This window comes from Nyctereutes procyonoides, unplaced genomic scaffold (genome assembly GCF_905146905.1).
Source record: "Nyctereutes procyonoides isolate TBG_1078 unplaced genomic scaffold, NYPRO_anot_genome, whole genome shotgun sequence".
Classification (NCBI taxonomy): Eukaryota; Metazoa; Chordata; class Mammalia; order Carnivora; family Canidae; genus Nyctereutes; species Nyctereutes procyonoides.
Window position 1 is genome coordinate 8,903,575 of NW_026575020.1, and position 14,049 is coordinate 8,917,623.

The 14,049-nt window shown below is 38.0% G+C and overlaps 1 protein-coding gene across 5 annotated transcripts in view; it reads right to left on the reverse strand.

Moving 5' to 3' along the window:
• Positions 1-1,262: 1,262 nt before the first annotated feature.
• Positions 1,263-14,049, reverse strand: part of MBTD1 (mbt domain containing 1) — a 68,817-nt gene continuing 56,030 nt past the window's right edge. For all 5 annotated transcript variants that reach the window (XM_055331854.1, XM_055331863.1, XM_055331892.1 and 2 more), the window contains one exon: positions 1,263-4,487. In XM_055331854.1, the coding sequence (XP_055187829.1) occupies positions 4,369-4,487 (119 nt within the window). In that variant the 3' untranslated portion in view covers positions 1,263-4,368. The remainder of the gene's footprint in view (positions 4,488-14,049) is intronic.

Consider the following 14,049-nt stretch of genomic DNA (forward strand, 5'->3'; position numbering starts at 1 on the left):
ATTACCGTTGGGGTGCTTGAGTGGCTCAGTTAGTTGGGCATCCACTCTTGATTTTAGCTCAGGTCGTCAGCTTAGGGCTGTGGGACTGAGCCATGTCTGCCTCCAGGCCCTGTGCTTAGGGTGGAGTCTGCTTATCTATCTCCCTCTCCTCCTTCTCTCCACCTCCTCTAATAATTGAATAAAATCTTTAAAAAATGCATTACTTTTTACATAGTTATTTTTACATAGCCCTTTTTTGGCCTGCTTGTGAGGCTTAGAATTTTTAACAGGCCAAAATGGGTAGCCCTAGCCCCAGTAACAGCCTGCAAGAGGAAATCCTTTACTGTTGTCCCCTGATCACACGAGGCTGGATAACCACCACAGGAGTAAAGTTACTTGTTTGGGGGAAACACTCGGTACTCTTCAAGCATATGTTGGGCATTAAGCACACAGGAAACTAGTTTTCCCAAGAGGCATGTGATGGTTTAAAGAATAATATGTGTATCTCAAAGCTCATGGGACCGTAAATGAGAACCAAGCTGGGAATTGCAACGTACTAGGCGACCGTTCAAGCCATTTAAGGAAGGAAAGCAGGGCAGAAATTAGGTTCTATATTTTTCTGGCAGTGTTTTCTATTTCTCTAAAGTGTGATGATGAAATTAACCCCAGAAGACCCAATCCATCTATTATCTTACATCCATAAAATTCTCTACAAACTGCTCTTTTAGGAAAAGTTGAATAACTTTAGGAGTTGAATAACTCCTAATGAGTTAGTTGTTGGTAAGGGAGTGTGTCTTGCATTTCCTCTTCACAGAGACAGTAAGAGCCAGCTGGGACCGTTTACATCCCATGAATCCTGTCTGCTGTTGAAGTTAATGGAGCTTAAAGAAAAGCGCCCCCCATCCTGCCCCCACCGCCCCCACCAGCACGCCAACACTGAACCACTATGTTCTAGTTACAGTGATGGGCTCTCCCACCAGTGGTCCATGGTCTCACCTGCCTGTGCTGTAAGCCTTGCCATTTACCTGGGAAATCCTGCCTCAGACGCAGCCACGTCCACACAGGCCCCAAATACTGTTCCTCTCTCGTCAGCCAGGGGTAAACTTTTCCTTACACCTGTGCTCGCTTTCCCCTTATCAGGTCACAGGTTTGGTGAGGAAGGACCCCCCCCACCCCCACTTTCTCCAGGACACACGATTGCTTACAGAAGGCACTTGGGATTTTGAATAAAAAAGGAAACCCCTCGAAGACCAAAGCGTATTAAAGAATTGCTCCGATACGACTTAACTTTAACGTTTTATTTTGTGTAAAAAAAGGGCAAATTTAGTGAATTATTTTCATCTTGTACACAAAGTTATAATTTTAATGCTTTTCACATCCATGCTGAAAATTTGCAGTTTGGTAAAAATGAAAGGAACATAAATTTCTCCGAAGGAATTTTTCACGCCATTATATATACACTTCGTGAGAAAGTCTCAAATACTTTCTCAATGATCACGAGTTACCAAGAAAATAAAAGATTAAATTTGTACAGATATTGATCTAGATATCAAATACATACAGAAATGATGTAAAAACCTTATGCAGTTTACTTTGACCTCTGTCCTCAAAAGGTTTGCCCAGGGACAGATGCTTTTCTTTTGTATAAATGACTGTGGCTTTATTTAAAATATGAAAGTCAAAGGAAGCAAACCCAGTTTCATCACAGTATTTTTAAAATCCCTTCCCAATAGTAAAGGATCATTACCAAATATATAGCACCATAATACAAGGATTGATGGGAGAGGGTATTCACATCACGCAAAATTAATATAATAAAAACAAACAAACACTGAAAACCCGTGTTAGTATCCGTAGAAGAAGTTGATAACAGCTTTAGCTTTCCTCATACACAGCAAGGAAAAGGTTAAAGGGCTTAAACTACCAAAAATCCCCAAATAATCCTAACAGGAAAAAAAATGAAAACAAACCCAAGGTCAGCAGTACGTTTTGAACCATAAAAGAGAACGGGGCTATTGGGTGGTATGACTGGAGTTATGGCTAAGACGTCAACCTCCCCTGCATTAACTTATTTTCTGTTCAGCAGCAGCAGGAGTTAGAGCCTGAACTCTGAGGAGGGCTTCAGACTGTGTTTAGACTGCAGGAAGTCCTCGCCAACCTTTAACTGGTGGTCGTGGGATCAAGACGAGAAACACTTCATGAACAGGTGGGACACTCGAGAACACACAGAGCCTGGTTTTGCTCTATGATTGGAAGCTTCTAAGACCTGGCTACAAATGAGCATTGTACACAGAGCTAATTAACCAGGCTCCAAATCAAATCTCTCCTGGTTTACTCAGTTCCCCACAGAGCCCGTAAGCCCAAGGCACGCCATGCAGCTGGCATCCTGTGCCCCCGTCATGGAACCAGAGCCTGAGAACAAAGATCGTGCTAAGCCCTGCGTTGGAAGTCTTCTAGGCTTTAAGTTTACGGGAAGATTCTTTAAAGTTAAAGATTTGGGAAGTGTGAGGATGTCACATTTACAGTAGGTCCCTCTCAGTAAGGTTGTTTAAGATAAATATCCAGTAATTTAACAGCTGAATTCACATATATTTGACACATGAGAATCAACTTGGCGTTGATATGATCTGCATTTATGCCCCTAAGAGTCAGTATTAAGAAATGTTGACATGCAATTCCATACATTCTTACACTATAAAGTAACAAATTTTACTTCCAGTAGCAACTACAAAACCTTATGTTATTAACCCCTCTTGCATAGAATGAGGTAAACCTGTGCGTATTACCAATGCTATTATTCCCAAAAGTAGAGCAATATTTTAGAAAATAAATTGCTGGTTTTTAATGTTCTATGCATTTTAAAATTCAAACAAAAATCTTACCTAAAACGGTCTCCTGGGGCTTTCCATTACCATTTATTTTTAAAGCATTCCATAGGCTAAAGGACTTTAGAGGTTAATCATTTTGATTAATTTCTAAGTAGCCCTACCTATATTCCAGAGGAGATGGCCAATGTTACCACTCTGAAGAGGCCAGGCTAAGACCCAGAAGCACTTCTAGAACAGATGCAATTAATTCCTGAGAGTTTAGTTTATGAACCTCACTGGTAAACGCTAGAGCTCTCTCATTCAGTCACAACTCAGAAAGTCAGAAAAATGCAGAGAGCAAACCTTTCACCAATTTACCCTTGTATCCTTTTTAAAAAGGAAGCCATGTGAATTTTAAAGTCAGGGAATGTCTGAAATGGTCCAAATCAGTTATTACTGTTAAAATTAATTTTGAATACAATTAAAAGACAATTCATACTATATATATATATATATATATATTTATATATATGGAATTTTAAGAAAATTAAATTCTCTTTCAAATTAGTTTTCTTTTTTTTTTTTTTTAAACAAATCCAGGATAGTTAAAAGCAGAGCTGGAATGATTTTGAATTCTAAACTGATTTTTGGCTTTAGACAACTTTTAATTTGATCCTACTGGTAATACAGAAGAACATCTGTTTTGGGGTGTGGTGATACCAAGTATTATCTAGCAGATGGAGGGAAGTGGCAGAGAACTGATCAGAATCCCTCTTGTGGGGTATCTCTCAGTAAGAAAAAGAAAATGGACGAAGGACAATATTGCATTTTCCCCAACCCCTCAACATGTAGACTGAGATCCTGTTGATCTTGTCAACCATTCCAGTTTAACACTTTAGTGTTAGGATAATTTTAATCATTTTTTTTAATTAAAAGAGAACATATAAAAGTATCCAGAGTTCTTCCAGTTTCATATAGAACTCCAAATAAATTTTCACAGAATGAAAAACATTTCTGTACAAACATTTAAAATGGGCTGCGATAAATGCCAACAAGCAGAATTAATTACCCCTTCCATGATCTATGTGGTGACGAACCCTCCACGAGGGGGGGTTCAGTTGCATATTTCTGCAGCAAAGGAAGCTGGAGATGTGACTGGCCTAACTTCTAAAATCCCAAAATCTCCCAACAGGTACCAAAAAGGTTCATTTGTAATGACAGTTCGTTTGCATTTACAACTATATCCTTCTTAAACATTTCCTTTAATCCTGCTACCTAAACTTTAATCTTACCAAAAAGTTAGAATTTCAGTTGTTAACAATGCACATAAATCCAAACTTGGAAAATATTACAAAATTCTTTCAAAAGCTTCAAATACAACACAAAAATTGTCCATCTTTATAAATTGAAAAATTTCCCCCACGACTAAAATAGTTTCCCCACCCACCTGAAAAATCTGGAACTGAAATTTTCTATGTTTAGCAAAATGTCCCAGTAGAATAGCCCCACTGTACAGCTCGATTGATAATAAATCAGTCCTGTGTAAAATTCTTCCCCTCCCGCCCTCAGTTCTCGAGCCTCCTCAGGGCTCTTGTTTGATGTAGAAGTTGGCAGAGCCATTGCTTTCCTGATCAGATGCTCCTTGGAGGAAGTGATAATCCTCTCCGTCTATCAACTCCTCCTTCAGCTGCAATGCAGTCACTGTGTGAAAGAGAGAAATATGTGGGATGTTAGTAAGCTTTTCCAGGATATTCAGGTTACTTTCAATCTTCAGGTTCCATCAGCTTTACAGTTAGTAAGACTTCTTCATGTCTTCAATAATTCTTAAAATTAACCCCCTGAAGTATGAACATTTAATTCATTTTAATTTTTCAAGGAAATCAGCAGTTAGGGTAAGTTCCGAAAAGGAACAATAAAATACTGCATGCTGGACAGCTTCAATGAAATGGTCAAGGTAATAACACTGATTTGGTGAGAATTATTAGAATTTGGCTTCACATGAAGTATTCACTTTTATGTCAACGTCTATAAACAATGACGTTTTTCTCATGACTTTAAACTATAATGTTTAAGATAAGTAATGTAAAAAATATGACCTCAATATAATATTATTTCCAAGGAGCACCTTTATTAAAGACTCCCTGTAGAAAAAAGATATAATTCTGATAATATTAAAATAGTACTATAAATCATACAAAGTATTCTATCATCTCTAAGATGAGTATTGTGTATACATAATAATTACATACTTATAAAAACAAATGATAAATCTGACATTAGATAACTATATTAAAACTAAAATCAGGGATCCCTGGGTGGCACAGCGGTTTGGCGCCTGCCTTTGGCCCAGGGCGCGATCCTGGAGACCCGGGATCGAATCCCACGTCGGGCTCCCGGTGCATGGAGCCTGCTTCTCCCTCTGCCTATGTCTCTGCCTCTCTCTCTCTCTCTCTGTGTGACTATCATAAATAAATAAAAAAAAATTAAAAAAAATAAAACTAAAATCATGGAAAACCTCGAGTAGTCACTTTAGGTAAAATAAAACTTTACTGACATTGGCAATGTGAAAATCACTGGCACGAAACAGCTAATATTGCCAATGGCATCACCCAACAGCAGTACTGCCTGAGTCCTTATCTGAGGACTTCCTTTTCTTCTGTTTTTTTTTTTTTTTTTTTTTTAAAGTAGGTTCCACGCCCCATGTGGGGCCTAAGCTCACAACCCTGAGATTAGGAATCACATGCTCTACCAACTGAGCCAGCCCAGTGCCCCTGATGACTTTTTAATGAAAACCAACAACAGTATAGGCAGTCCTCAATTGATAAATAGGTCATAGTCCAGTAGGTCTTTATTTTCATGGACAACCGTTTATCATTTTGTAATATTTTCAGTGGGGTTGAGATTTCATGATAGCCACTGAAGTTCTGCTAGTCAGAATCCTTAGGGACAAGAGGGAGGGCTCTTTCTAATGCATGGGCAAAGATGAAGAGAAAAATTTTTTTGTTGGGCCTAGCAGTGGTCTTGGGCAAAAACTTTAGACTGTTTAATTCTTGAGATTTTCCTATCTCTTTTTCTTTTTATAAATGCCTTTTAACTTACTGTCCCTCAACATCATTACCCAGTAACTTCAGATTGCTCTGAATCCACCCTGAGGCTCATGGCCCACTGGTACTTCCTACAGAACTTCTCCCCTTCAAAAAATTACTTCCTTACTTTTTAAATAAAAATGACCTAAGCTTGGTGCTAATTACCAACCTCTCAGAGACGTGTCCAGGTTTTTTTAAATGTTACTGTTTAACCAAAATTGAGCTGGTCAAATTCCAAATATTTGAAAGAATGGGTGATATTGTAAGGCTAACAGTAATACTGACTGGAATCTAACCCCATGGTGAGCAGTGCTAGTTTTCTTCCCCATTTCTTTAGCACACAGATGTGTCACATCAGAGGTCACAAACTGTGTCCTTCCCACTCCCCTCACCTGTGTCCCATGGTTCTTTTGAATTTGACTGAATATTCTGAAATAAGAGATTTCACGTAAGACCTGGGAAGGCAGCACAGGCCTGGTGGCTCAGCGGTTTAGCGCCGCCTTCAGTCCAGGACCTAATCCTGGAGACCCGGGATAGAGTCCTATGTCGGGCTCCCTACATGGAGCCTGCTTCTCCCTCTGCCTGTGTCTCTGCCTCTCTCTCTCTGTGTCTCTCATGAATAAACAAAATCTTAAAAAAAAAAAAAAAAGACCTGGGAAAGCAGAGAGACTTAGCAACAGGAGGCCAGCATCCTCTAGGGGCTGTAATCAGTGGCAGCTGGCTGGCTGCTATGTTCTTTAGCTGGGCCCCCCTTTGCCCCGGTGCCTGTCACAAACGTCTCCGTGCAACGTTTGACTCACACTCCTGCTGGTGTACTACTACTCCCTGAAGTAACCTGCCTGCTTCTTGCAGGCACTACCTCCAAATAAAAGGTGCAGATCGTTTCTTCTTGTATGGGTCTTTCCATTATAACTGGAAGGAAAGGATTCACACATATACAGAATGTAAATTGGGAGCTGCTTATACATAGAAAAAATGGTCAATTTATGAGAAGAATTAGGACTCAGAATATTTATTTATTTATTTATTATTATTATTTTTTAGGACTCAGAATATTTAGATGAATAGTAAGCCAATTAAGTTTCATGAAGCACTAAGTAGACAGTGTCAGCATTTGGAAAAATATTAAAATGGTTACACTCTTAAGTCAAATAATATGGTCACAGAAAAATATTTTTCATCCTGATCTTATAGTTACAAAAGATTAGTTCCCAAAACTGGTCTTTGGAGCACCTAGCTGGCTCAATCTGCAGAGTATGCAACTCTTAATGTTGGGGTTGTAAGTTTAAGCCCCACATTGGGTATAAAGAGTACTTAAAAAAAATCTTAAAAAAACAGTGGTCTTTGACATCTTATTTAATAATTTAAAGAATAAAGAATAATCTTTTGAGAGATGTCAATTCATTTCATCTTACTTTGGTACTTGTTTTGGTAATGGAATTTCATAGGCCAAAGACAGAAAAGCGAATACACTATGCCTGCAATAATAGCAAACACTAATCAGACTGTTGAAAGTCAAAAGCAAACAAAACTGTGCAATTCTTGTTTTTTTAAATTAAAAATGCTTTTATGGAGAGTATTGAGTATGTAATAGTTATCTTTCAAATCTAACCAATACATATTAATTGTTAAGGACATTTGAATAATACCATGAAAATAAACACAAAAGAAAAACACCAAGTTTCATTAAAGGTGCAGTACCCACAATAAAAGGTTGATTAAAACAAATCTTATTATAAGATGGTCAGATGGCTACATGAATGAGAAAAGAACTCCCGTGCTTCAAGACCAAACATGTTCCATTCAAATGGATGTTAATTTGTTTTGTTTCTTGAATGTCAGAAAGGTAAGTTGAGATTCTAAATAGTTCTGAAACTATTTGCATTTATTATTAATGAATTTCTGTATTATGCTTCTATGCATGTTAAAATATGAAAACAATGTGCTTAAAAAAAAAGTAACTCAAGATAAAGGTGAAACATTCACTCAGATGTGGAATGCTTTGATGTAAAGTTTCCCTGTTTCATGAAACCTAAAATAAAACCTGTCTGGTATCTTTATGCTAATCATCTCTCCTTTCCAGGCCTTATTCTCAAAGAATGATGGATAAAATAAAATAGGTCCTGTGGCTGTATGTCACCTTCCATGCAAGTGCATTTTCTTAGCTCCATTTTTAAAAGGAAGTCACCTTGCTGACTCTAATCACGAACATCTCAGGAGATAAACTGAAGCTGAAAGTCCTATTTTCCTAGCTGGAAGTCCACAAATAATATACTCTCAGTAGCTAATCAAACTGCAGCTTTCAGGTAGTTATGACAGGAACACAGTGCCCACACAGTTTTAGCAGAATAGAATCACACCAAGCCCCACAAGATGTACCCCCAGCTCAGAAGACACTACAGACACTGATGGAAGAAGGAGACCTGGTGATTTCCATCCCATGTTGTCTATCCAAGTTCTTGGGTTTTGCCAATCCTAGAAGTTCTGTTTTATACGAATCAATAACCTCTCACAAAACCCGATATACATCTTCCAAATCAGCCTAATGCTCAACGAAAACACCTAAGTCCAATAAAAATTCAAACATATTCAGAGCTTACAAGATCTATACTCAATTACTTAGGTTAAAGAAGACTATTTCATAAAAAAGCAAGTATAAAAACAAAGTTAAAGAGACAAACAAGAAAAGAAATTGAAGTGCTCTTTAGACTTTGAGCGTTTTTCCAGGAAAGAACAGATAAAACTTAGATTTGCAGTCTTAACCTATTTTTTTATACAAAAAAGGTATAGTAATTTCCTCTAGATATAAGGGTAACAAAGTGACCTTCAGAGAGATGGACTAGGGAGGAAGAAGATAACTTAATACACTGGTATGGAGGCAAAAGTTAAAAGCACACATCTTAAAAGGCAAAAAAACCCAACCAACCAAACAAACCCAAAATCCCAGAAAAACCAAAACCCCCCAAAACTTTAGGTATAAAGATATTATCAAACAGAGGAAGAAGAAGAAAATAGAGTATTAAGTCCCATCAGCATTTTCAATACACAAAAGGCATTTTGAGGACTACTGATTAAATAAAGCCATCGAGTTTAAAAGCAACAGTTAGGACACCGCAGAATATATGCCAAGGCCTGGACGACTCTGGCCGTGAAGCTGTCTCTCCATACTCATGTCTGAAGTTCATCACATGCAAGTGAAGCTTTCTGATATTCTATGATAATACGTTTGTTCTCAGCAAAAGGGTAAAACCTTTTGCAGCTCTCCTGACAATCTACTAGCTTGGCCAAACCAATTAAATTCAAAGTAAGTGTCACTTACTGAATCAGTGTAAAATAAACATGAAGTTATGGGAATGAGGTTAGTCAAATTCAACACCAAAATATTGGAGATACAAGTATTTATCTCCAAGTTCATATTATTCAACTATGATGGTGGTCAGTGTCACCACCAGGACCCAAATTCCATAGAAACGCAAAACACATTCTTCCTAATGAATGAGACACTGTGGAATGCTATAAGCAAAGCCCCATCTTTGGCTCTGATTAATCAGGCTGATCCCTAATGGTGTATCTTTCCCCCAGGTCAAGTCACATGGAATTCTGTGATGGAAAATGTTCAACTATTTTAATAAAACCATGAAACAGTACAAGTTGTTTCACAATTCCATCAACTGAAATGAGCTTGATCCTAACTGAAGCTCAGAAGTGGTTTAAAAGAAAATAAAAATCTCTCCCTGATGACAACTTAGTGATGTGACTACCAAGGACTAGTGAGGATGAAGTTTTTAGTTGAAAGAAAAAGAAAATTTTAATGAGTCAGCATCTGTCATGCCGGATCATGCTTTGTCTCCCACCACCCTGCCCAGACCTTCACCCCCTGTAGTACCTGAGGTGCTGATATGACTATTACCTGTTTTGAGGCTGGGACTGAACTCTCGGCTAGTGCTGGGAGGTGGGAAGGCCTCCGGGGCTGTCTGTGCTGGAAGGGTTCGATATGGAGGAGGAGTCAACTCTTCGTCACCAGAGAAGCTCCTCCGCACCCCACCTGTCATAGGCAGGCTCGACAAACTGACAGGCTTCTTCCCAACTGGCATCTTCCTCTCTAAATATCAAGTCAAACTAAAGTAAGCTTTTACTTACACGTGTGGTAAGAAACGTGCATTATAACTAGGAAAGACTGTGTTGCATAGGATACTCTGAAAAGAGAACCAACTATGCAAGGTCTGTATTTCTGAAAACAAGGAATGTGAATGTGTGTACATGTGGGGGTGGATGTTCAGAGGAATGACTGGGGAGATTATTTCTAGTCTCTGAGAGCCTGGTAATCCTGGCTCCTGACTCTTAAATCAATTTAAAAACAAAACAAAACAAAAAACCAAAGGAGGGCACCTGCCGGCCCAGTGAGTGGAGCATCTGACTCTTGATTTTGGGGCTGTGAGTTTGAGCCCCACACTTGGTGTAGAGATTACTTAAAAATAACATCTTAAAAAAATTAAATAAAACAAAGCAAAATGAACTACCTAGAACATTCAGTGTGGAGAATAGCTGGCTAACTTCCTTCAAGAACATTTTATCTAAAAAAAAAAAAAAAAAAGAAAGAACATTTTATTTGAGGGGGGTTGAAAATCCAATGGTAGAGAGAGAAAGTTTTGAAACTCTCCTTGTAGAGTAGGCATTTCACTGCCCATACAAAGCCAAACAACACTGGCTTTCAGGGAGAATCCAACAGTTGAATAAATGGATTATCTGGGTGGCAGAATTTTACTGATATGAAATGTGTTGTCCTACCTTTTGGTTTATAATCCAGTCTTTTAGAAAACACTTATAATTCTTACTCTGAAAAGCATTTCTAAAATTGAAAGCTTGTTGCCTGCAAGTACTTAAGCAATCTAATTTCTTTTGAAACACCTTTTGGTTACAGTTTCATAAGCAAATATAAGCCTTCAAAGATTTACAGGATGCTTTCACCAGAAAAAAAAAAAAAGTAATCTAAACTTTGCAAATACTGAACCAACATATTGCATTAGTCAGGTTGAAAGCTGAAGGATACTTACATATCTCTGGGGCTATAAATTATGTTTTCTTCCAGAGTATACAAATGACCCAGGCAAGTGCAATCAGAGATTATGCTTCACGAAATCAGGACTAAAAGATAAATCTAAGTCAGACAGTATTCCTATGTAAATGGTCTGGAAACTAAGTTGCTAGTGAGTACACATTCAACTCCCAACTGCCATACCAAAATCATGTGCAGCAAATCATTTACACCTTTCCTAATGTAGACACACCCAGAGGTAAACATCCAAAGAGGCTCTCCAACTCTCTACTATTTATAATAAATAGCCCCTGAAGATGGTTCAGAAATCAGTGTGCTGGGTTCCCTGCTCTAGAATTACTAAACCTTGAAAAATACGGCTTTCCAGATTGGACAGACCACATGCATACAACTGTCTATCTGATCCTCCTGGCAGAGTGGCGGAACATTGCTCTTTTTTTTCAAAAGCACTAGTTGATAGTTATCTCTTTATAGCATGAACACAGATCACTGCAAAACAAGCCAGAACAATGAAGCCAATCAAGTATCTACTTCAGTTAAAAAACAAAAACACCAACAATAACCAAAACAAAAACACTACCAAAGAACACACTGATGGATGATTTTAGGTACATAAAGCCCAAAGAGCTAGAAGATGAAACCAGAGCCAAAATATAATAATCTGTAAACAAACTTAAAAACGAAGGAGTTTGTGGCTGATCTGCTAATGATACTGCATGCAATGGATAAATTAGGTTTACAGACTCCAAATTCTTTATTTGGGCAAGTCAAGTTTTGCAGGAAAAATTTCTAGTGAACTATCTGGTGATGAATGCAAAAAAATAAAAGAATACCCTTGCAATGAAGATTGCTTCTTCTTTATTCTCACGGCACTATAATTTGCTATCCTCAATTCCAAAATTCACAATTTTTCTGTAAGACTTTGGCAATAAAACCAGACCTCACTGGTGATACTATTTATAATCTTTATTTGGCCCCTTTAATGTAAACATTTACATTTACACTGCTTCCGAAAATGTGCCAGAGTCTGTAAGGGGTGTTACATAATATATGCTGCACACACTGTACTTTTCTAAAACCTGAAAAGTTCTTAATTCCAAAACACATCTGGTCCCAAGGATTTCTAATAAGGACTGTGGATTCATAGTCCTTTCCCTTTCTACGACTAATTCTATGACTAAAGGACAATTTAAAGGCATTAGAGATGATGTTGTAATACGAAGAGCTATTACAATGTTACAGATAAAGAACATGATATATTTACAGCTAAATTCATTTTCCCAGTTAATCCAGAAATGTGGTAGTATTAAACATTACTAAAAACTGGCATATTGGGATGCCTGTGTGGCTCAGTGGTTGAGCACCTGCCTTCAGCTCAGGGTGTGATCCCAGGGTTCTGGGATCAAGTCCATATCGGGCTCCTTGCATGGAGCCTGCTTCTCCTCTCTCTGCCTAGGTCTCTGCCTCTCTCTCTCTGTCTCTCATGAATAAATAAATAAAATCTTAAAAAAAAAAAAAGAAAAAAACCTAGCATATTGCTATTGTCACTTTATTAGTTTCATACTTCTTCCCATGGTTCCTGGCCCATTAATTCAAAATTGTTAAACCCTTAAGCTGGAAACACACCAGCAAGTCACATTGAGGGAGGCATTTGAATTGTGTACCCAATGCTCAGAAATTTTTTTTTCAGAAATTATTTCTAAAAAATATGGCATAGAGTAAGAAATGTTCTTAATTCAGCACTTTGGAAAGAAAATCCTGAAATCTTGGTCTTGTCCAGCGGAAAGTGAAAAGACAAGCTAGTGCAGCCTGTGCCATCCAACCTCAGAAAAAGCTTTAGTGATCACATGCAGTACGGTTTGTCCACTGACAAAACCACCATGTGAATTCTTCCTCATTTCCAGACACATGAGAATTACTTTGATCTGCCTATCTGACAATATTCTCTAAAGTTCTTTCAGGTGAGTATCAAACCTGGCAAGTGGCTAGTGAGCAAAATAACTAGACAAATAGGAGGCCTATACCTATAATATAAAAGAGAGGGTGAGAGAAAGGCCTGGAGGCTATGGCTATGGAGGCTGATGTGGGTTTCATGCCAGGACACGAAAACACCATGGCAGTGGCTGGTATAAGATTTTAGTCACCCAGGGAAAACAACTATAAACAAATGACTATAATCAGAAAGTAAGGGTATATTTGATTCTTCACGCTGCTTCAGTTTCTTGGTTGTTAATGAGAGAGAGATTAACACTTATTTGAACATGTGGCAAGTCAGCTGGAAAAATAGGTTTTACTTTAAAACCTTAAATGTACTTTTGACTTTTAAAAACATCTTTATATAAAAATAGTCTTGGGACGCCTGGGTGGCTCTCAGGGCGTGATCCTCTTCTTCTCTAGGGACTGAGTCCTGCACTGGACTCCCTGAGGGGAGCCTGCTTCTCCCTCTGCCTATGTCTCTGCCTCTGTCTCTCATGAATAAATAAAATCTTAAAAAAAAATAGTCTTATTTCAGAATGAAATATTTCAAGACAAGTGTCACGAAGAGAAAAACCTGTGGCTTCCTAGGGTGTGGGGCAAAAATTATAAATAATCAAATAGAGCTGTCAATATATTCTATATTATTTTGGCTATTAAAGCCAATAAGCATTCATTGTAAGGTAAAATATGACATAGAAAGTAAATTTATTTATTTGTTATTTTTAAAAAAGATTTTATTTATCCATGAGAGAGATGGAGAGAGAGGCAGAGACACAGGCAGAGAGAAAAGCAGGCTCCATGCAGGGAGCCCGATGTGGGACTTGATCTCGGGACTCCGGGACCACACCCCGAGCCAAAGGTAGACGCTCAACTGCTGAGCCACCCAGGCATCCATAGAAAGCAAATCTAGAAAATTTTTCTGAAGCCTGACTTTGTTAGCCATCAACTTTCTTGTAAGTCTCATTCTAGAAAGAGAGTTTTGGTTTATAAGAAGGATGGGTTTCTTAGGCTTTAAGTCTGTTGTAAATATCAAGCATTTCTTTAACTTTTTTTTTTAGAGATTAAAAAAAGGATTAATTTTCAGTAGGTTTACATATTATTTCAAGAACTACTTGTACTGTATTCTTTACCATATATATTTTAA